The sequence below is a fragment of the Gopherus flavomarginatus genome, chromosome 2, assembly GCF_025201925.1.
Source record: "Gopherus flavomarginatus isolate rGopFla2 chromosome 2, rGopFla2.mat.asm, whole genome shotgun sequence".
Classification (NCBI taxonomy): Eukaryota; Metazoa; Chordata; order Testudines; family Testudinidae; genus Gopherus; species Gopherus flavomarginatus.
In genome coordinates, this window is record NC_066618.1 from 65,820,730 (window position 1) to 65,845,304 (window position 24,575).

Sequence of the window (24,575 nt, forward strand, 5' to 3'; positions counted from 1 at the left end):
ATATGCTCAGCAGAGACTTCTTCAATGTTATCAATTAAAATCTCTGAAGAGTCCGTCCTCAGTGAGCATGCTTGAGCCTCTCAGCTCTTACTGCTGAACAGACTACACATGTTCCAACCCCTCAGATCTCCTACTGTGACCAAACTACCATTTAGCCAGCCACAGAGAGCAACTGAGCATGCTCCCTCCAGCCCAGGGCTATAGAGGCAATGCCTGGCTATCCCAGACATGGCTACTCCAGGCCAGTGTGCAGCCATGCACTAGAAATGAAGAGCAAGGAATCTGTCAGTGACACTCCTGCTGGTATGCAGGCAATGAGGAGGAGGAAGCCGTATGATTCAAATGCAGATGGACCAGGTTCTTCCTGCAGTTCCCTGCCTCATTCACTGCACATCTTCCAACTGTGCAACAGATGAGGGAGGGGTTCTATAGACAAGGTCAGCCTTAGGGAAAATGGCGCCCTGGGTGAACTTGTATTTTGGCACCTCTGGCCCCCATGAGCGCAGTGCCCCCTCATTGCCCCTTGCCCATGTGCGTGCCTCCTGCATTTCCCCTGGCGGTGTGGGCCCCATACCCTAACCTCTGCACTGTGCCCCCATCACCCCTAACTCCTGCACCCACATAGGAAAATTGACCTGGATGCATGGAGCGCTTGGTATTGCTCCTCACTCCCCCACTCACAGCCCCCTAAGGGGGCACAGAGGAATGTTGGGGAGAGCAGTATCTGTGCATCAGTACTTGCCTCCTCCTTCCATGTTCCTCCTCCGGACAAAGCCAGGAGAAATTTGGGTGCCCCCTCTCCCCCCCACAGCACTCCCCTGCCAGCTGGAAGCTGTTTCCGACTCTACATTGACAGCAAAACCTCTGTGCTGCCACACGGTGCTCCCCTTGACCACGGCACCCCCGGATGGTTGCCCAGATGGCCCACCCTGCTTAAAGACAACAGCCTCCCTTCACTACCCAATCCTGATTCATAGTCGTAGATTATTAGGGTTGAAAGTGACCTCAGGAGATCATCTAGTCCAACCCCCTGCTCAAAGCAGGACTAATCCCCAAATGGCCCCCTCAAGGATTGAACTCACAACCCTGGGTTTAGCAAGCCAATGCTCAAACCACTGAGCTATCCCTCCCCCCAGATATCCTAGAGCTGGAAGGGACCTTGAAAGGTCATTGAGTCTAGCCCCCTGCCTTCACTAGCAGGACCAAGTACTGATTTTTGCCCCAGATCCCTAAGTGGCTCCCTCAAGGATTGAACTTACAACCCTGGGTTTAGCAGGCCAATGCTCAAACCACTGAGCTATCCCTCCAGCCTCCTCAGAGCAGGTCCATCTTATTCACTGAATGAGACAGGAGTGCTGTGGAAAAATATTATGTGATCATGTAATTAAAGACTGTATGACAGTGCATATGCACAGGAGGAAAAAAATTAAGGTTGCATAAACAATCTTAATTCTGGCATTTCCTAACTTTTGAGTAATTAACTTTGCAACCTTAATAATGTTCTTTTAATGAAGTTTGTTTTATGTGTAATATCAGGTAGATTCAGAACCACTGCAATTGAGCAGATGAACTACTTTTTATCTAATTAGTTATAGGCAGACTGATAATTTGGAAACATATGCTTGTTTAACAGTATAATGCTTTCTTAATTACTACTAGGTTTGGGCATTAGACTAACCCAGAGCTTTATTTAGATATCAAAACAAGCTTGGAAAGGAATAAACAGAACCACCAGTAATATTTAATGAATTTTGTATAATGTTGCTGCTAATCTATAAAAATCTATGCCCAAATTTTCTGAGTTTTCCATGCACAATTGGTGCCTACGTTGTGCACATAACTGTTACCTGCACGCGCCTATTAGATATACCACTATACATGCAAAATTCTGAAAATGTAGAGGTTAGGCTACATAATGACCATTAAGACCCAAATCCTGCAAATAACTTTATACGTGAGTCGTCCCACCGAAGTCAACAGGAATACTTATCTTCAGAATGTTAGAACAGGGGTAGGTGAATGGATAGGGAAATTAATATGCAAATATGCCACCCTACACATTTGACAATAAAAACTACTTAGGGCTTATTAAAAATGGACTGTAGAAGACCAAAAAATGAATGACCTAACACAAATTTGCAGCTATTTGTATGTTTGCAAACTTGCATTTTAAAAACAACCAACCTTATAGCAGGCATTTACCAACATGGATTTTTATTTGATTTCAAAATAATCAGATTCATTTATAATAATGCAGTAATTATCTAAAGCAAATGTACATTTGTCAGAATTTTTAGTAGGTGCCATTCTTGACTTTTGAAAATATATGACAGGGTACAAGAAGGAAATATAAAATTGGGTTTGCCAAATATAGTACTGGAGCTTTACAAGAGAGACACATATACTATGTTATTTTAACTAAGTCTACCAGTTAAACATGCTGTAACAGCTTTCCACTAACTTACACACACCCATAAACATAAATCTGTAACACTAATCCCAGGAAAAATCCATCACTGATTATCAGGCCCAAGCTAATAGTTAAAAATAAATAGCAAGAAAAGAAAAAGAAAAAAAAACACATTCTGTTTCTTCATTATAAGGACCTTCCCTTTTTCCATGAAGGCTTTATCTTTAGTAAAAGTTAATGAAAGCTGGTTTGTCACCTTATGTTATTACTATTGAAGATTCAATTTAGTTTGCACAATTTAGAGCCATAATGTCAGTTGTTTTGTATGCAAATCATTGGGTACTTAGTTAAAAAAAAAAAGTACTTAACTGGATTTTGTGAATATGCTATTATGGTTCTTAAACAATCAGTGTATTTTTTATTTGACCAAATAAATAACCCCTCTCCCAGCCTGCTTTTTAAAGAATTGATGAAAAATCCTGGAGTTTGCGGAGACCTAGACAACCAAAAGCAGACAGGTCGGTGTGGGTTCATGACTTGTATATGGGTTTAATAAAAGGTCACTTGTCAAATGAGCTACACGGAGGTTCCAAAAAAAGTGTTTGGTTTCTAATAGTGTCCGCTGCCAAAATAACAGCTCACAAGTTCTCCTCCTCACGTAAAAACTGGAACACAGCTGAGAAGTCTTTCAAGGCATAGCCCTTTGCACACATCATCCTGTAGATCTGATGTGCTAGAGATCCCAAAGGAACAGGTGTTTTAGTGTTGGTAGCAGTAATCTGTGCCAAGCCAAGATCCTGAAAGCAGAAAAAACATAGGGAGAAACAACAAGGAATTAAGTAGCCATATGAATATTACCTGCTATTTGGCTTCCTTATAAAGAGAAGCTACTGCCAACAAATGAAATACTGTAGCCTTAAAATTACAGCCCTGGAAGAAGGCAGGTATTGCCTTCATTTTTTGGTATTGCGACAGGGGCTGAACCAGAAAGTCTAAAACAGCTTTTGATTCACTTCAAACCAAAACTGGATTTTTTTTTCCAGTTTTTCTCAAATGAAACGAATACAGGAAAAAAAATCCATTTTGATTTTTAAAAACACCTGAAATGGGGGGGGGGGGAATGACCCAAAACAACTTTTTTCCTTTATTTTTGAGGACTCTTTCACCTTAAAAAAAAGTTAAATTTCTAAATGAAATACCATTTAGAAAAAAAGACAAAACATTTTGATATTTTCCTATTATTCTTCTGGGCCAAATTTGACACACATTCAGTGAATAGTTTGAGCAACACAGAAAGTGCATTTTATGGTGAATTTATGCTGAAGAACCAAATGGACCCATCATTTTTGGCATCACTTTGGAGCTCAGCTTTCTCCCTCAATCACTGTTGCTTTAGAAGTAGAGGCAGCACGCCTACTGGCAGGAGCAGAGGACTCAATGTCAGGATTCCTGAGCTCTATAACTGGCACCGCCACTGATGATGTGATACTTACATAAAATCAGCTTCTCAGAGCCTCAGGTTAACCATCTTCAACTGGGCATAATAGTATTTACTTGCCTCAAACCCTCCTAGACTAACCCGGTCTCTTGAGCTGCATGAGGAGTTTATACCAGGAGAAAGCACATTCTGTTTCCATTATAACTCTACTCTGGGGACCAGTTAAGACTTCCCTTGTGTCAGCTGGGACAGCTTTAAATACCACCAAAAGCTCTGTCCACGGAGACTGTAGTAGAGTTCTGATAAACCAGGTTCCTGGGCTGTCCTGGCCATTCCCACTCCTCAGCTAGTATCACTCCACTTTCCTGGGCATATTAGCCTAAGGGTATGTCTATGCTGCAGCTGGGAGTGAGCAGACAACTCACTCTGGCAGGGCTCATACTAGCATACTAAAAATAGCAGTTTGGATGTTGTGGCTCAGGTTGGAGCTCGCAACTCTGTCTACCGAAGCTGGTAGTCTCACTCTCAGCTTCAGTGTAGATCATATCCATAGGATACATCTACTCAGGGATAAAAGCCCTGTGTGGCACAGCCATGGCTTCCCTGGTGAGTTGACTTGGGCTCATGGGGCTTGGACTGCGTGGCTAAAAATTGCTGTGTAGATTTATGGGCTCAGGCTGGAGCCCAAGCCCTGGAACTCTCCACCCTCACAGGGCCCCAGAAAAGCTGTTACTATGCTCTCTGTTGAGGTCACCACACTGTTGACATCATTGGCTAGTACTGTACAGAAGACTGCCCTAACCCCAGAAAACCAGTATGCTGCTTTCTTGTAGAGATACCTTTTTCTATGAATGGACATGGAAGTATAAATGGGGTCCCCAACTCCTGAGAACGTGTTTAGGATCACAATTTTCCAATGGTACACTCTAAATTCTGAGGGACCATTCACTAGAATAGGCAGAATTTCCATAGATCTTGGCTTGACCATTCAACATGGTCAATGAGTCCCTGCTCCAAGACTGTTGAAACACAGCGCTGCTAGTTGTTGACCTAAATGGAGAAGGACTTCTCTGACTCTAGTGTGAGAAATGAGAGAAACAATTTTGCTCTTCTCTCCCATGATGGATGCGATTCCCTCACCCTCTGTGTCATACTGAACTCTGAAGTAGCATAGATGCTGTTACAGAACAATAGACTGCTAAGTATTATCATAAACAGCAGATTGTGAAGTTTCCAGCCTCTTTTCTGTAGCTGCTTGAAGCTCCTTGAACAAGAAAACTTTGACTAATCAGCATTCAATAAGATATTCTTTGCATCCTCTTAAAGCAGCTGCTAGCAACACTAGCACTTTTGTAACGGGATGAAGACCTAAGGAAAATGAGCTATATTTACTTAAAACAACCCAATCATGGAAACCGTGTGTCAATAGGCATCCTATAACGTTATTAAAAACATGTAATCTCTGGGCACAGTTGCTTGTCTTCAGAATTTATATTCTGAATTTCATCAGATGACAAAAGTTGTTCTGACTGGGATATGGCTCTTCCTGACCTTTTGGGAAAGGCAGAATCAGAATATACTTTCCTGCCCCTCTCCCCCTCTTGGGAACTGACACAATGGCTTCCAGATGTTTTACTATCAGAAACTAAAGCAATTTTTGATAGAGTTGGAGAAATATCAGTTTTTTATGGGGAAGCAGTGGCTAACATTTTTAAAAGAATTGTTATTGTTATTAAGGAAATACTTCACTTATTTTTAGTTATTTTCTAGTCTGACCTGAATCAGATTCTGCCATTAAAAGGAAAACCCAAAGACTGTCCTGACCTAGCATCAGAAACTCTTCAATAAAAAGAAATTGAAAGCCCTACTTCTGCCCCTACTGTGTCTGGATAAATCACCCCCGACAAGGGTCAGGATTAATATGATCTAAATCTAGCTCTTCCAGGAATCCTAAAAGGAAGGCTGTTATCAACACTTTTAATGTTAATGGGAGGAGAGGACTTCTGATCTGCAATGTCTTCTCTGTATAACCCTCTGACCCTTAAAAGGGAAAAGCAATAAATCTGATCTTTGAAGTGAAATCTCCAGACCAGGGCTCATATTAGAGAGCTTGTCTAGACACTAGGTTACTCCAGACTTCAAGACAGAAGAGAGGTGATTTCCAGAGAGGTGTCTTGTAGAAAGTTTGCTGCCAAAAAAACTTGGAGCCTATAACTTTGTCTGTGGGCTCCATCAGTGGTGGAGTACTTTAATAAATCTTTCAACTATCACCACGTTTGACATCTGAGAAGATGAAGTTTTATGACCATCTTAGGACAACAGCTATCTTGTGGTCATTTAAATAATTCTTTAAATAATTGTCTATGTAGACAGTCATCTTCTCCACTTCAAGCGATTCTCTCCCTCCCTTCCTCTACAAACTCTTATTATTCATTATTGTTTTATGGCAAATGTGCTGTGCAGTTTAGAGGAAAAATAAAAGAGTAGGTCCCCAGCCTGAAGAATTTACAATCTAATTTGAGTAATGGCATGAGTGGGTGGAACAAACAAAAAGGATAAATTCTCATCTCACAAATCTCTTTACGTAGACGAGGGCAGAGGTCGGCAACCTCTGGCACGCAGCTCGCCAGGGTAAGTACCCTGGCGGGCTGGGCCAGTTTGTTTACCTGCCGCGTCAGCAGATTTGGCCGATCGCGGCTCCCACTGGCTGCGGTTCGCCGTCCCAGGCCAATGGGGGCAGCGGGAAGCCGCAGCCAGCACATCCCTCACCCGCACTGCTTTCCGCCACCCCCATTGGCTTGGGACAGCAAACCGCAGCCAGTGGGAGCCGCGATTGGCCAAACCTGCCGATGCGGCAGGTAAACAAACTGGCCCGGCCTGCCAGGGTGCTTACCCTAGCGAGCCACGTGCCAGAGGTTGCCGACCCCTGGACTAGGGAATGGACTGTTTAGTACCTGGAAGTATCAGTAATGAATAGCTCTAGTGCCTTAGCTAAATGCTTACTCAAGTAATTGTTCCCTCTGCATCAAAGAATGTGTCCCCTGAGGATTGCTGAAGAAGCAATAGAAAAATCTACTGCCCCTCCCTCCCTCCTGTGCTGCAGATTCAAGATTAGAAGAGACAGTCAGAAATTTCAGCTTTGCTCATTGGAAGAAAGGAGGAGGAAACTCAGATGAGGGCAGCTAGCAATCTGACTGTATGATTTACATTATGAACACTCTTGTGCTTTAGGAAACCTTTCCTTAGCTATCATTGACACTTGATAGGCCAGAGGTTGGCAGCCTTATCAGTGAAAAATTAAATTTTGATTTTGAAGAATGAAGAATGAAGAGCCAAATTAGTTAGCTCACATCAATTTTAAAAACAGTTCACACACGTACATTAGGTGCCTTTGCACTGGTGTCTCCTTTTTCTCTACCATTTTTCCCTCTTCCATTGACTCCTTTCTATCTTTCTCCTCCTTCCTGTTCCCTAGTAACTTTCCTTACACCCCTCCCCAATCTCCTACTGCTCCACAATATGCTCTATTTTATTCACATTAGAAAAATGCCTATCATAGTACCAGGGCACCAGACCCCTCCCAGTACACACATCCTTCCATCAGCCCCCAAACACCCCCCTCCCAGTACACATTCAGCACCCCTCAACTGTACCCCCCGTCAGCTCCTTCCACCATCCTCTTTTGGGGAACCTGAAAGATAGTAACCCTAGCCCCATCAGTTTCACTTTCTAGTTCTGCTCCAGTCTCTTTTCTTTTACCTGACCTTGTGGGATATTAGGGCTGGCATAACTAAAGGACAAGAGGAGGGAGGCAGGAGTTGTGTTTTATACTGCTCTGTATCTGCTCACTTTCAGACTCTTGGACAAGCGGGTGCTCATTTTAACATAACTACTGCCCTGATCCTGCAAGCTACTCCTGCATCTGTCCAGAGCCTCACCGAAAACAATCTTGTTATGGGGGAAGGCAAGTGAAAAATACTAACAGGCTAATGTACAATGAAATATTTTGAGATAGTTAAAAACAAAGATCAGCAAAAAGTCCAACTTCCTTCTGCACACTGCAAATCCCACATATAATCCTAGACAGGCCCCAATCCCGCACGCTGATCTGGAAGGCTTCCCACCCTACAGAGGTTTCACGCAGGCATCAGGGATGACCCACACAAATCAGTTTGCAGCTTAAGTATGAAAGAGCAAGGATGTGTGAGTCTATGTCACATACGCACATGCGGCCAGGGTAGGGTTTTGGGTGGTTTTTTTTTTTTTTTTTTGCAGCTTTTGGTTTAAACACTGAAGTATTAGAGTCAATAAAGAAAAGGCTGGGAAACTAGGAAGAACCCACATACAACTTCCTTTCTGTAGCTTTTACTCCGCTTGAAAGTGAAGATGCTGTGAAGAGGCCTGTGGCATGCAAGCTCCAAATGTTTATTTTAAAAAAAAAAAGGAAAATTAAGCTCCAAACCAAAGTGTTCTGTGCAGCACAGCACACAGAGTAAATTCCTGCCCTGGGGAGTTTATTCTATAAAGACAGATAAAGATCACAAGGACCATGTGGGATTTTGGATGATAGAATGAAAAGAGGGATGGAGCCTGGAGCACTGATGGGAAAGTAGCTTCAGGTATAAAGAGTAGGCACAAACAGCAAGGAGGGAGAAGGGAACAAGAGGGGATGGAAGAGAGAATGTTGGAAAATAGTAAGAGAAAAGAGCAAAGGAGGAGAAGGGATCAGCATTGTGCAAAGACTTTAAGAGCAAGGGTAACAGATGTGAGAAGATAATGACACAATGGGATATCGATCAAGTGAGGAAATTATTTCGCTACTGCATTGTGGATGCACTGGAAAGGAGCAATATGGGACCTCAAGAGGGAAAGGAGAGGAGGCAGTTGCAATAATAAGGAAGATACTGTAAGTTTCATTCTCCCACCTCTTTCATCAGATATTACAGGAGAGAGAATATTACTGTCCCTCTATGCACCAAGAAAGCATCACTTTTGCATCTCCAATAGAGAGAAGGCAAGGAAATATGGCCTGTTCATATCTGTATTTGACCTGTTAGTCATCTATCTATCTATCTATTTGGCTGGGGCAGTGCTACATTTGCTCCCTGAGATCCCACCTCCCTGTAGAATATGTGTCTGTGGGAGAGGGAGGGGGAGAGTACTGCTTCTCTGCTGTTCCCTCCCCTTTCCTTGGGAGGTACGGCACAAGGGGTATCCACGTAATAGAGCCTGTCATAAGGGGCCAGCTGATGGCTCTTGCCTGCCAGGGGAAGGGGATAGCATCTGCTTGCCCTTGCTGCTGGTGGGTGGCTATTTTGGGCCCTGTTTGCTCTTGCAGCTGGCAAGTAGCCAGCTGGGCTCCATTCCATCACCATCTTGCTCACCCTTACCTAGTGAGCTGGATCTTTTATGAAGCCAGGGGCTAGGCCAGTTGTCAATTGTATGAGAACTTTCCCATGTGGCAAACTGCCATGTGGATTTTCTCACCCGCCACCCAGCATCTCAGAGGTCTGGTTTCAGGGGGGTTCAGTTAAGGGTTTAAATTACAGTCACAACTTTGGCAGGGTCTAGTGTAGTTGCCGGATTTAAAAGGTCTGATGCAAGGTCCCTATAACACAATGGGCTGCCTGGTCATGGGACCAGAGCATGACACTGCATGTCTCATGCAGCATATGGCTCCCCTCCCGACATCTCTCCTATTTCCTGCATGGAGGAGGGAAATGGGTTGAGACTCTGGCTTCCAGCCAGGATCCCCGGGCAGTCCTCAGAGCATAGAGGGGTACTTCCTTCATACCCACCTTCAGGACTGTAGGATACAAGTACAAGGTTGAAATCCACCCTGGAACAGCCCAGCTGAGCAGTTAGGGTTCCTCATTGGTTAAGGGTTCTTAATTAAATATAGAGGTCACAATTTTAAATCTCATTGTCTCCATGTCCACATCAATAAGTATAATACTTACATCTACCCCACAGGGGTGTTGAGAGGTTTAAGTCAATCAATGATTGTGAAGCCCTTTGAGATTGCCAATTGGAAGACACTGTGGGCCAAATCCTAGGCTAGTGTAAATCAGATAATTCCACTGAAGTCAATAGAAATACACCGATTTATATCATCTGAGGATCAAATCCTGCACAACTGCTAGGAATTGTTCTATATAGCCACTAGCTAACCAGGAGCATTTGGAGTTGGACTTCTTCCAGCAGCGAAGAGGGAGGATGTGGCTTTGTTGACAGTCTTTGGAACAGAGTCATAACACTAATCTTCACTGATCCTATACTAAGAGAAACCCTACAACCACACCTATCAAGGATTCAGCTGATAATTCAGAGCTACAGTAATGTGTGGTCCTCTCCAGGAGTGCACATAATTCCAAACACCATTAACAATTTTAACTGAGGGAAGAACATTGCATTCCATCCAGTGTCCGCTGGAAACGTGGTACACCATTAGAAGTGTGGTATAAGCGATCAGTGATATTCAGAGAGACCACACTCACAACATAGACAGATTTCTCATGTATTCTGGCACTCAAGAACAACAAAACAGTTCTTTCTATACTTATGATTATATTTATGTACCTTAGCCATGAGCGTTGTTCCAAAGCCACCTTGGAAATTATTAGCAGAAGGTACTCCTTCCATTACTCCTGGAACAGGGTTGTAAGTGTCGCTTGACCAACAACGGCCTGAACTCATATTTAGGATTTTAGCCAGCAGTTTCGGGTCAAGCCCTAACCTGTCAAAGGTCAAGGAAAAGAAGTATTAATGTCAAAATGCACAAGATATGGGTGACTTGTTTTATATGCTAGGACCACACTATCATTTCTCTCCCTTTATTATAAGTCCAGAAAAATGATAGAGTATTGATATAGGGGGAGGGGATCCCCATCTTAAATTAAAGGGCATCAATCTATCGTTTAAGCAATACGTTTTCAAAGCTTCTGCCTTCTGCTCTATGAAAAGACCTTTCACCTGAAAATGCGAGCAAAATGAAGGCCCTCTAAGAATAGCAGTTCTTTTGTATGCCTATTACCAAAAGAAGTTTTCATTTCTTCCATATGCTACTGTATACCTGTGCTTCATACCCTTGCAGCCAAAGGATAATCTTTGAACCTGGATGAACTATTTCAAAACTAAGTATTGGCAAATAAAAGGTGCATTATGGAAGTATGTTTTGGAGAATTTATGGGTATATATTTACTTGTTAATGTAAGCAATGTAATATTAACAATAAGGAGACTGAAAGATATTATCCCCTTTAAAAAAACAACATTTACTGTTGTTCACATTTGCAAACTAGTTTTTAGTATTATTAAATCTTCATTATACACTCTTGCTTAGGAAGCAAGTCTGCATGAAACTGTGACATATGCTCTCTATCTGTTCACAGACATGCATTATAGTTCTGGGTCAACTGCTGATAAGGTTACTGATCCTGATAAAACAAAGCTTGTCCAAGCAGAAACATCATTTGTTCTATCACTGAGCTGATGGCATAAACTGCTGTTCATTGTGGACTTCAAAAGAAATGTAGTCAAGATATTACTTTAAACACACTGAGTTGTTAGACCTGTTATTATTTTGCGTTTTTGGTGAATATCAAGTTGCAAATGTAATTTTACACCAACTGCATTTATATCAATAATTGGGAGCAATATTTTTTAAAGGTTCTGTTTATATTCAGTTGCACTCTCCATGAAAAAAGAATTCAGACACAATTATCTCCTGTATCTCCTAATGCAAAGCAGAACAAGAATTTCTGAAAGAGACTGCACAACCTACTATAGTCATATAATTCCTGCAGGAAAACTGACAAGACTGAAGATAAAATATGTTTCATACCATAATTCCAAGTCAATTTTACCCAGGGCCGGATTATGACATTCTGAGGTCCTAAGCTATGTCAAGTATAAGCAGCTCCAGAACATAAATAATAAATTCATTTTTTGTTCATAAAAAGGACACTGAATATATAAACACAAAAGTTCTCACAAGAAAACGAGAGGATATATATTTTTTTAAAGCCATAAATAAGGAAAAGTATCCTTCTTTTCATATGAATAAATGAAAAAAACATATGATTTATTTTGATAGGGAAATACAAAGTTTATCCAGACTGTATATATAAAATATATTTACAAATGTTTATTCCAATTTAATTTTCGCTACCAAAAAAAAAAAAAATGAATTGTTGGGATTTTTCTTTTGCCGTGCTATAAAAATGAAGTGAAGGTTCCCGAAACTGACGGAGGGAAGCCAACAAAAATTTATCCTCCTCAAGATCTACAAGATGATCACCTGCAAACTCAACCATGTGAAGAACGGATAGTGCATGAAGCAGAAAGTGTCATGCACACTAAAATACACAACTGTATGTATGTACAGATCAAAAGAAGAAAGAACACACCAACCCTTAAGAAAATGAAGAAAAACAGGACCGAAGGCACTATATGTCTGAGTGTGCTGGACCGTGAACTAAAGATGGCGGCCTTCCAGCTATTACCAGCCAAGGGGGACGCTATACATAATGTCTCTCCTAGGACAAATCTCATCAGAGTATGAGCTTGGCAGGATTGCCTCATGACACTGCTGTCTCCAACCTCACATTTTTCCCATTTTATCAGCAGTGAGATTATTTATTTAAATAAATTATGGAGGCAGATCAGAATTTTACCAGTAGCAGCTGGCCAACAAAACGCTGCCTTAGGAGACTGATAGCAGACTTACTTTAGAAATACTAATTTTACATGTGCAATTATCATTTTTTTCTCAGGCCTGGTCTCCCGCCTGTCAATAATGAACAATCATTGAAGGATAAGGGTAGAGTAAGGGTATTTGTGTAGCCAGATGTGTATATTTTTGTCATATTTGAACGAAAATGTCTATATTTAGAGAGAATCTTCTTTTTCCCATACCTCCTTTATTTATCAACCAATTTTGATAAAATTTGAAATGGAGTCAGTTTTTTTGTTGTTTTTTTTAAAAGAGAGTCTCCTCATTTGCGAGGCCCTAAGCTGTAGTTTAGTTAGTTTATGCCTTAATCCTGCACTGGTTTTACCTTCTCACAAAGAGAAGATTCCTCCTCTTTGCACCAATGCTTTAAATGCAGCAACAACAGATCAGCAATGTATCCAAACTAATCATAAGAATCTTTGTTTGTACCATGCAATATTTAATTTATGAGAGATTAAGGGTCATTTATTAGTGGAATTTGCAAAAATAAATAAATGTTACATTTTACATTTGTAAGTTGCAACTTCTCAAATATAAAATGACACTTTATATGGTGAGTACTAAGGTTTGGATACTGCTCTCTTGGAAATATGTCTCAAATATTCCCCCCTCCTTTTAAAAATACCCAATATTTCAAAGGTGCTTTTTAGAATTACCACTGTTAGTCCCATATTTAGGGCCTGATGCTACAGCCCATGGAAGTCAGTGCGATAGTTTCTTATTGACTTCATTTGCATCAGGGACTTATTATACTCCCCTCTCCCTCCTTTTTGAATTGAGCTTTCAGTTTTTATTTCATTTGATTTTTAAATTGAAAGCGTTTCCCCCCCCCGCCATTATGGTTTGATTGCATTTTAATCATGTTTTATTTTTTATAGTGCATCAAAGGCCTCAGCAAGGAGTACTTTATGAATAAAAATATTATTAGACGTGTTCTCATCCAAATAAGTTGTACATTGGAACATTGACTAAAAAGAACATATAGGACTCCTGATCTCTCAGCCACACAGAACACTGGTTTGCTTGTTCTGTTTTCAGGCTAAGTCCCTTCAGCGGCCCAGCACCTCCAATGGACCTTAGCTATAGCTTCCAATGGAGTTTACACTGCAAGACTGGGGTGGAGAGGAAGAGGCGAAATCTTAAAATGCATATAATCCCTCCCCCCCAAAATGAGTATTGTCCTGCTAGCATTCCAGTCAGTTCCTTGAACAAAATACATTTTAAAAATACAAACACTGTAAATATACACTGAATGAATTTTCAGCACTAGATGTGGAAAGGTTATGTAAAAAGATTTTTGCTTGTGGTGGGGGAAAAGATTTGTGTGTCAGTGTGAATCTCTATTTTCTAAACTTTGATGCTCTTATGCACCATGCAGATTCACTTCAGAAGACCTGCAATCCTTTTTTCTTTTTTTTTTTGGCAGCAAGTGTATCATTAAAAAGAGCAAGTTAGAAGTGTTTTGCATTTCATCTTTCTGAGAATTCATCTATTGGTGCATATATAACTGTCAGTTAAAATTAGACATGTATTAAAATCAGTTACTGAAGAAGTCCTCTGTCTTCCACTGCGCTCAAAGCTTGTAATGGTCTGAAACTAGCTAGAATATACAGTAATTGTCATTCAGTGAGAGTCTATCCTAGAAAGTCATGCTTCAGTGGAGAAGACTGAGTTTCCATTTGAAATCAACAAATTAATCCAAGACAGGTATCTGAAAGGGCAAGTTTAATAGGAAGCAGCTACTGGGCTCTCAACCATGATAAAATGTTATTGCTGTTTCCCTGTAAATTGGCTAGGAACATATGATACTTTCTGCATAAGAGCTCCATTGCTGTTCCAGAGATATACTGCTCAAACTATCAAAATGATGACAGTCTGTCAGTCCCCATAATAACTTGCCACTGGACGTGGCAAGAGTATGTGCACGCGCGTGTGCATTTACAATTGCCAAAATGTTCTTCCAGACACAGAGAAAGCAGCCAATATCCCAACATTATTAATAATGTAACACAAAAACAATTGCTGTGGCAAATCAATGCATCTTCAACAGAAATACTAATGAGCTACCAGGGAGGAAGAAAATAAAGATGGACACACAGATCTGGATAAAAATAAGAACAATTCTAAGCACCGTTAAAAACTCAACCACATTCATTGAAATTTGAAAAAAGTCTTTACCAACTTATTTTAAAAATTTCACAAACTTCTTCCCTGTTTCAGTCTGTAGTAATAACAAATCAGCAGTCAGACATGACAATCCCCCCCGCCCTCCCCGCCCCTCAAGAAAGGCAGTTCTGGGATTTTCTGAATGAGACTAGGAAGTAGCTAAAAACTCTTGAGAAATTTCCAGCCTGAGGTGCTTTGGGTAAGCAGCATCTGATCCTTCAGACAAAATTATTCAGACAGAAACTTTTGAAACTCACCCATCACTAGTAGAAATGTGTACACCAGCATGGTTTTTATCATCCACGTAATCTGAATGGAATATTAATATTCACACATGGCTCGATCATGCCATTTAGGTACAGAAGAACCACTTCGAGGTCAGCACAGTCACACTGCCCCAGAGTGCGACCTAAGTGTCTCCAGCCATTCCTTCCAAAATTTCCCAGTGTTCACCCAGTGCTACATCCCCACAGGGGGGCATAGCATGTTTCTTTCCTGCATGCCTGCCCAGCTCTTCTGTGATTGTCCTTCCCACCCCTCAGCTCCACCTTGTGGTATCTTGTGCCCCACAGATGCATAAAGAGACAGCAATCCAGAGACTGGAGTGAAGGACTACAACTGTGCTTGGCTGCTAAACAATGGCATAAAAGGAAGAGGAAATTCTTGTATCCTCAGACCCACCTCTACACCCAGAAATCAGTCAGGCACAACCTGGCCCATAATAAAACTCTATAGGAGAAAAAAGAATCTTTTGCTACACTTGTGGTGGCCACTGTAGTCTCTCTCATGGTAGACAGGAGACTGGACTTGGTTATAATAAATATAAAGGGAATTCTTTAGGAAGACGTCTGATATAGACAAACCTGGTAGCTCTTTTGTGGCTCTCTAGCTCCCAAACTAATTATAAAATCCTGTGCTACCTATCATCACCATCACATGGTCTCTCCTTAAAGGTATGTCAATGCTGCAATTAAAAACCCACAACTGGCCCATGCCAGCTGACTCGAGCTTGTGGGGCTTGGACTAAGGGGCTGCTTAGATGCAGTGTAGACATTCGGGTTGTGAGGTGGGAGGGTCACAGAGTTTGAGCCTGAACCAATATATCTATACGGTAATTAAATGGCCCCTTAGCCCAAGCTGAAGTCAGCTGGCACAGGCCAGCCATGAGTGCCTAACTGCAGTGCAGACATACCCTAAGACTGCACAGGCAGCCCCAGTAGCAATCTCCACATGACTTAGTTGCAAGTCAGATATCCACAATAGTTGCTTTAAATTTTCAAGCTTTATCTTGCTAATACTTTTTTTTTTTTTTTTTTTTTTTAACCTGAGAACCCAAAGATCAATAAAAGGAAGCCACTACAAACTGAGATGGTCAGCAACCCAAGTAGAAAGAAGAAGAAAACTCATGTTGCTGACAGTATCAATATATATTTTAATTTCTCATTAATGAAATTTAGGTGCATTCTGTCTATTGCTTTGGCAGCAATATATTATAGCTTATGGCAATATACATATACACTCATATGTACAAACATGCGTGCACATCCACACACATGTGCTAAACCTCTCATGCTAGACACTTCCACTATCAGACAGCAGCACTAAAATGGGAAAAGAAAAGCTCTAAATCAAAATGTATGTTACTTTCCAGTATTTTTGCCCTACATCTTTCTACTACCTTTTATTATCAACATTCATAAAGGGCCATGGAGTGAATAGAAAAAAAATAAATTAAAAAGGCAATTCAACAATTTTAAGAATTGCCAGAACTCAATGATCAAAACAAATAAAAGCCACTTAAAAATCCAAACTATAAATCTGAAACTAGCTAATAAGTAAACGCTTCTAATAAAACTAGTCACCTTCATTTGTAAATGAAGTTATCATGCAAGAAGAAATATGGTTCCCACACTTTCTTTTAATTTAAAAAAAGAAAAAAAAGAAAACAAAACCCAGAGGAGCAAATTGAATATAAATATAGCAGTCCTTTAGTGATTGGGACACTGCTTTTTATGGGAGTTTTCTACTGGGAAATTTATGCTCACTGATACCAGTTTCATAGGTGCTTGAACTAGGGGTGCTGGCTTGAAGTGGATTCCATCATATACAGGGTTTACAGTCTGGTTCAATGACTCAGCACCCCAACTCTAAAGATGGTTCCAGCACCCCTGACCAACTGAGGAAGCTCTCAGTATACTGTATTATGGAACAAATCTGTCATTTCAAAAATACATATGTAAATCTCATAGAAAATAAGAGACGTACTTGTTTTAGTGATTCTAAACTAATATAGAGAGAGACCCTGTGCCTGTAAGAAAATGAAAGCGATGCAGCACTATTGGCAAATTCGGTAGTGGAGCAGAAGTTCATTAACACAAGCCCAAATATGAGGGCTTGTTTTAATAAAGTATCTTTCTTCTAGGAAAGAGAAACCCAGTGAAGTTACCTTGCTTGGTTGCAGGATGTTTTCATGTGCGTATTCAATTTCTCTTTTTCTGCTGGATATTTCCTTGTTCCTTCGCAACCCTGCTCAATAGCCAACCTTCCCTGCCCAACACACATAAAAAAGCCTAGCAGTTTCAAGTTAGTAAAGCTACCAATAAGCTTTCCCCATTGTCAGAAGTTGGACTTTCAATGCCAGATGACACTATCAACTTAATTAGTTGCACTCAGATTTCCACTTCTCTAACCCCCAGCCACTACCATCCTTTGGGCTTATCTACAGCAAATAACTTCATCCTGTTTGAACACTGTGGGGAATAATCCAGTTAGATGACATCATGATGATGACCACAACCTAGTGGCCAGTATAGACTGCAACAAATTGTACTCAGCATCATGCCAATTAACTGTGATTAAACCGAGTCAGGCAAGTTGTTTTGAAGAAGGACACTACCTCCGTAACTTGAAATACCGAGACTAGGTCACACAATGGATTTATACACACAAGAATTTCACCTATGGAAAAATCCTACTTTTGTTAAAAGTGGAAAAGGTGCCCTCCATGAGCTTAATCCAAAGCCCATTAATGCCCATGGAAAGACTACCATTTATTTCCATGCTCTTTCATTAGGGCCTATATAACAAACCCTCATGTTATTTGGTCTGATGAACAGTCTGTACTCAAGCAACGCGCAGTATAGGAATAGCAGTTCAAGCTGAGCTGCATTAGTGTTGCTGTGAGGTGTGGAAGCTTGCACAATGCCTGCCTTCACTAAAATCTGGTATTAGCATGCACGATCAGAATGCTACTTTCATACAATCCAAATTCACTCAACACTCCTGAGAGAAAAAATTAACCTGTAATAAGACAATCCAGACACTTGCAAGCTATAGTGGCTGCAAACACCTATTAGTTTCACATGGGATTTGATGCCAAGAATGTGTGTTCAAGGCCTCTTAAAATAAAACAAAACAAACGAACAAGTAAAATAATCCCTAGAAATGTGGACAAATATATAACAAAGTCATATGGAATTGATTTTTCATCAAGTGTACCAACACTTAAAACTGACCATGATACAGCTTTACCATCCTGAATTATAACAGTTGTAACAACCCTACCAATTTTATTATGGCTTGGTACCGATATGCTTCACTATCTATCGTACAGACACTCAATTTTAAAATGTAAATGGTACAGGATATTGATAAACCAATTAGCACTGATGCAAAGCAAATTTCTCTTTTATCTCAATTACAACATGACAACTTAATAGGTCAAGATAGCCTAACATCTGAGACAAGGGCAATTCAATAAAACAACTGCATCTTGATATGGTAATTAAGAGGAAATGTGAATCCATTACCCTGCCTTTTGTGTGAGTGTGCGCGCGCACGTGTGTGCATATGCACTTTTTTATTTATTAAAATTTCTGAAGCCCTCTTACTGTTTTTGTAGTTTATATCAAAAACCATAGTAGGACATGCAATAGTGAACTGACAAATATCTGCAGTATCTGTAGTTTCTAGTGGGCGGTTGTAAAGGTGTATCTAAAAAGAGATGAATAATTCATGAAAACCCTAAGAAGCTATGCATTTACAGGATAATCTTCTCAGAAGCACAGACTTTTCTATTTATAAACCTACAAACTGTATTTCTATTGATGTAAGCTTGGGCAAGGGAATCAAAGGTAAAATATTGCGAAGTTTAATTAAATGGCTTCTAACATGTAGAGGCTCACACAGGACTGGAAATGTAAAAATGTGTAACAAAATGAATACTTTAAAATAAAGAAAAATTGGTTTTAGAAATTAAAATCTCAAAATGTTGCTACCTACAAGTCAGATACATCACCTGTGACAGAAAAATGTTGTTCTTAAAACAGGAAATAGTTAAAGCTAAGTAATGGAATATATTTTGGATTTTTCACAAGGAAGCATCTGTGATGAGCATGAGAAACAACAGTAGTTAAGTTTGACAGGAGGGTAAATTGACATTTTATGACTGCATCCTAGTTTCTTTTGAGATATGAAAAAATGCTAGAGGTTTCTTTTTAGCACATTTTGGGACAAATAAAGCCAAATGGAGCCATGTGGGAGCATAACACTTGTGATACACGGTACATTAGCCGATGCTTCAAACAAATATATCTCCATGTTTGCTACGTACATTTACATTTTATAGTGCATGTATCATCACAACAGAAGAAACAGACATCATAGAAAAAATATAATGTAACTTTAGATATTTGTAATATTTTATGGCCATGGCAAAGAACATTCCTGTTCTCAAGGGTCCCACTCTTGGACAAATAAATAAGCCTTATTGCATTCTAATAATGAAACACTTCTACTTTTTTTCTGGCAGAATCTCATCTATTTCTTCTGATCATCATTCTCTAGCCACAAAAAAGTCAACCAGCACTGCACATAAAAACTGCTAATATAAAAACACATAAAATCCAACAAACCTGATTCCAAGATTCATAGCCTCAGCAGTTCCAATCATACTGATAGCTAAGAGCATGTTGTTGCAGATCTTTGCAGCCTGAAAATAAATTAAATACCTAGTAAGATTCTCCGTTTCCATATAGATATCACATAGGATTTTTTTCAGCCAGCTCCAACGGGATTTTGACTGTATATGTTTAAACAACCTTTCCCTAAATGTAACACCTGTAAGTACCAATGTACTATAGCATCAGGTCAATGAAGGCTAACCCATGGATACTTCAGATAGCGTGAAATATTTTTGTTTTGCTAGCATGGTAACTCCACTTGCTTTGCTTTGAGTGTGTAGGCTACCTACTTTTTCAGACTATCCCATAAATCTATTTCTATTGCACAATTTAAAAAAAAAAATTGTGATCACCGAAAAGTACAATCTTAACAAGCCAAACTGAGAAAATGTTAGTTCAGATGTGTATTATTGGTTACCAAGCCAAGATGCTGGGTAATTGTACCATGAGATATTTTGTAGAAGAATTTGCACTTTTTTGCTGATACTACCATTTTATACTGGATTTCATTGTGGATTCTGGTTCTAGATAAATTTACTTGGGGTAGACTAAAGGGAATTGGGTTAAAATAGAAGACAAATATGGTAACAAAAAGGGAAAGGCCAGGCTGATTGAATACCAAACATTCAGTAAGCATTACCTGTCCAGTTCCAACCTCTCCACAGTAGATCACATTGGAACCCATGCATGTCAGCAGTTCTTTGGCAGCATCAAACTCTTGTTCCACTCCACCAACCATGAAAGTAAGGTTCCCAGCTCGAGCAGCTCCAACACCTGAATTGAGAGGAAAACATTAAATTTAATACCAACCTTTTAAAGGATAGAACACTCATGTGCTTAACTTTGTACTTGTGCATAATCCTATGGAAGTCAATAGTACTATTCATGTGCAAAGTTAAGTTTGGGTTTAAGTTTCTGCAGGATCAAGACCTTGATTCTTAAACACTTAATCAGGGTATATATATATAAACCCAGCAAAGCATTCATCTAAAATTACTGGAGAGTTTGTTGTTTTTTGAACAATGTATTAATGCTGAGAGGTAAAGTATAGTCATGCATCAAACTTACGTGAAATTCCAAAATTTAAAGTTTGTATAGTTTCACATAAAAATAGTCACCATTTTGTGCAATTCTGTATCTCTCTGAATTTAACTTTATTTTAAAGTTTCTAAAGAAATGACTATTTTGGTATCAAAAACACAATCCTGCAGGTTACTGATGGGAAGCTCTCTCTGCTCAAAAACAAAATAATTTTTGATCAGACTATTATATAACTTAGTAAACTTTGTGAAAAGTTGGCCCATTTTCAAATTTATAATGAAATCCAAAAAACAGACAAAAAAGCCTCAAGATCTGATTTTTTTTTAGTATATTAACATTTTGTTACAAATATTTTGCATACTTCTAATCAGAAATAGAAGATCTATTTCTCTGAATTAAGGGAACTTGAGACCAATTTCCCACATATAATTTATAAGCGGAAAATGTACTGCATAGCAATGTAAAAAAGTTTAAATAGGCAGAGGGGAAAAAATGATTAAACACACAAAATATTTACAACTTCATTCCTATAAATCTGTCTCACTTTTATCAAGGGTCAGCAAACAAAGACGATAATTCATTGGCTACAGAATTTCAGAATGGCAATACATCAAGTTTTAGCTTATAGTATCTTTTGTTCTAGGGGAAAATAAACAATTCTGATGTGAATTGCATCCTCTTCAACCACTTCTCCCAGCCAGAACTGGATTTTAACGGATGTAACTGCCAGGTGAATTTGGCCCAAGGAGACCACTTGGAAAAGTGATTAGCAACTTAGCTTTACAATTCATTTTGCAATACAGCTAGGAGCCTAGACACCATAAATTGTCTACCCTATGCATCGAACCTTGGCTTATTAGAACAGACTGCTGCAAGTAATGGCCTACTTCTGAATTTAACATATCCAAGCAGTTCCAGTGTTTTTACAAATAAAAAATCCGAACGAGGGAATTCATTTTTCTTCCACATTTAACTATGTTGTTTCTGCAAAAAAATCAAACTTTCTGTTAGGGTCCATACAGCTTTTAACCAATTAGTTACAACAACAACCATTATTAAATGTTTGAATTGCAGTAGTAGTAGCAGAGGTCTAATTGGCATCGGGCTTCATTGTGCTAGATGTCGTAACATATGAAGATACAATCCCAAAATGCTTACAGCCTAAGGAAAATCAACACTACCTTTGTAAAAACTAACCTGAGAATGCCATCAGAGTAAAAATCCTTCGTTTAAAATGACATTCAATGGGACACTTGCTCCATTTAGTTTTTCCTACTACATGGAAGCGTTTGACTTTTTTTAAAAAGGTCATTTTTATAAGAGTATGATTGAACCCCAATCTCAATGAAATCTATGGCAAAACCACCAGAATAACTGACAACCCAGTTACAATGCAGAGGTTTTTGATGAATTGGTCGGTAACAGTGCATTACCTTGAGCCACTCTCCTACTAAGTCATGCCCCGACCTTAGCAGGTGCAAAAGGCCCCAAGGCAATGGAACCTGTACTATACTGTTATACAATGAAGGGATCAGGATTGGAGTAGGGGATTGGACTGCCTTTGTATGTAGAGCCCATCTCCCTGGTAAGATGGGCATCATAGGTTTTTTAACAGCGTGGCACTGCAAGAGTATCTGCCACTGTAAAGATCTTCCTAACACTATAAACTCCAAAGTTTCAGCATTGCAGCCACCACTCCTCAGCCATTGGATAGAGGATTTCTTCTCACCTTCTTTCTTCATGTAACTCTCAATGTTCACTCCCAGAAATTTGGGACAGGAGCCTGGATTTGGGGCCTAAGTGAACATATGATTGTCATCTTGTTGGCTACAAATTTACCATGCAACATGTCTGCAAAGATCACTACATTAATAAATGCTTTGCAATGATTTTCATCCTGTTCCTCTAGCTATTTTTATGCAAACCACATAACTTTTATTACTAATCCTGTGATCTGACCTGCAGCAAATTAAGTGGACAATTTAAGTCAAAGCTTACAAACAAAATCCAACACTATCCATCATAGGTCAATAGCCTTGTATCTAGATTACAGACTGCTAAATAGCTTCAGAGAGTTATTTATTAGAGCAAAATTAATGCTGACAATAGTTTTCACCTGGTTAAGCTTTTGACAGCTGCACTCGCTCACTCATTCAAATGCTTACATTTCAAGTACAAAAAATTAAATTAGTTAAGCAAAAGAAAGAAAAAGAGTTTGTTTTATAATGAGGACGCCTTGGAAATATCTACTTTTAAAAACAAAAAAACCATTTATATCATGATGGGTTTTTCCATCAAGATTCCTCACCAACTGTCAGTCAACTGATCAGAAACAAACAAGCAATCCAGCAAACACATGGTATTAGTAATTTGTGGTTAACTCAGCCTCAAGATGTCGTTACTTCAGCTCAAAATGGAAGCAAGAGGGTATGAGGACATGCACACCACTAATTTGATTTCATTATTTTGGAGTATAATAAAATGTCAGCACTATATTTCTTAACACTACTTGAGGAGAGAGTATGAAGGAGGTATAGTGGCCTGAATTTAAAGGAGGAGCATTGGTCCTCATGGAATGGCTGATAAGAAATTACATTTGTGATCAGCACAGAATTTCACTTGTAAGATTCTCTCCTCCAGCGAACCAACATCATTGGACCCACAAGGCCCCAATACTGCACTGGGTTTCTCTAGAGTTGCCTCTGTTGTCTCTCTGAAGTCTTACTGAAGTCCTGATAGCAGAATGCAAAGCAGGATCGGGAACCAATTTAGTACACTGCCCCATTTTCTACTTTTCTTACCATATAGGTCACATGACTAACAGTACAGAATGGAGAGAGAGAGAGAGTGCGAGAAGGGAAAACATTCTTCCTATAATAAAAATATTAACAAATTAAAATTTAAAATCTAAGATAATTTATTGCCGCTGGAAGGTATGGGCCAATCTGAAGTCCTGAAGGTGGAGCCCTCTAGAACAAAAGACCTACTCCCTTAAACATGGGAGAGAATCAACTAAACACTGGGAATAACAAAATGATAAAACAGCAATGGAGGTGGAGGTCAAAGGTTTAAAAATGAGGGAACTGTATGGGGATACTGAACAGAGAGCCCCACACAGCACTCACTGCTCCCTGAAGGAATCCAAGGAATGAGCAGAGGTCACCCAGAGAAACTCTGCACAGAGAAGAAAATTGACCAGGGAATGAAAATAAGACACACATTCTCAGAGAGCCTCCCCATCAAGCTTCCACCTCCTGAATTGGTAGATGGCTATCTTGGCCACTGCCAGTTGAAGGTTGATGGGGATGTCTCGCAACATCATAGAGTCAAAGATGGGGTGTGCATAGAGAGAGTAGAAGTGGGAAAATGTTGCAGCCAGAACCATAGCAAGATGTTCTGCAGGAGCCAGAAGAGGGGTGTAACCTGGCAGAATGGAGAAAGGTATGTATCAGGGTTTCTCTATCTAGCTGCCTGTAAGGTGTTGGACTGACAGCTTTGGAGTCTGAAGTCCTCTATTTGTACACCGAACAGGTACAACATTAGGTAGTGGCAGCAGCACATTGTTATGCAATGTACCTCAGCCATATCTAGAGAAGCGCCACTTATGGGGTGAGAATTAGTTCAGTTTCCATGACCAGAGGTGTAGCCAATTAGTGTCAAAACTGGCGATATGGACACTTCTCTACTAAAACCTGAATCATAGAATCATAGAAGATTAGGGTTGGAAGAGACCTCTGGAGGTCATCTAGTCTAATCCCCTGCCCAGGGGGACCAACCCCAACTAAATCATCCCAGCCAGAGCTTTGTCAAGCTGGGCCTCAAAAAC

The 24,575-nt window shown here is 39.9% G+C and overlaps 1 protein-coding gene across 1 annotated transcript in view; it reads right to left on the bottom strand.

The window, feature by feature from the left end:
- Nucleotides 1-2,241: 2,241 nt before the first annotated feature.
- Nucleotides 2,242-24,575, bottom strand: part of HIBADH (3-hydroxyisobutyrate dehydrogenase) — a 124,270-nt gene continuing 101,936 nt past the window's right edge. Inside the window, exons 5-8 of the mRNA XM_050938707.1 lie at nt 20,349-20,482; nt 19,661-19,737; nt 10,428-10,584; nt 2,242-3,207 (exon numbers count right to left, since the gene is read on the bottom strand). Coding sequence (XP_050794664.1) covers nt 3,049-3,207; nt 10,428-10,584; nt 19,661-19,737; nt 20,349-20,482 — 527 coding nt within the window. The 3' untranslated portion in view covers nt 2,242-3,048. The remainder of the gene's footprint in view (nt 3,208-10,427; nt 10,585-19,660; nt 19,738-20,348; nt 20,483-24,575) is intronic.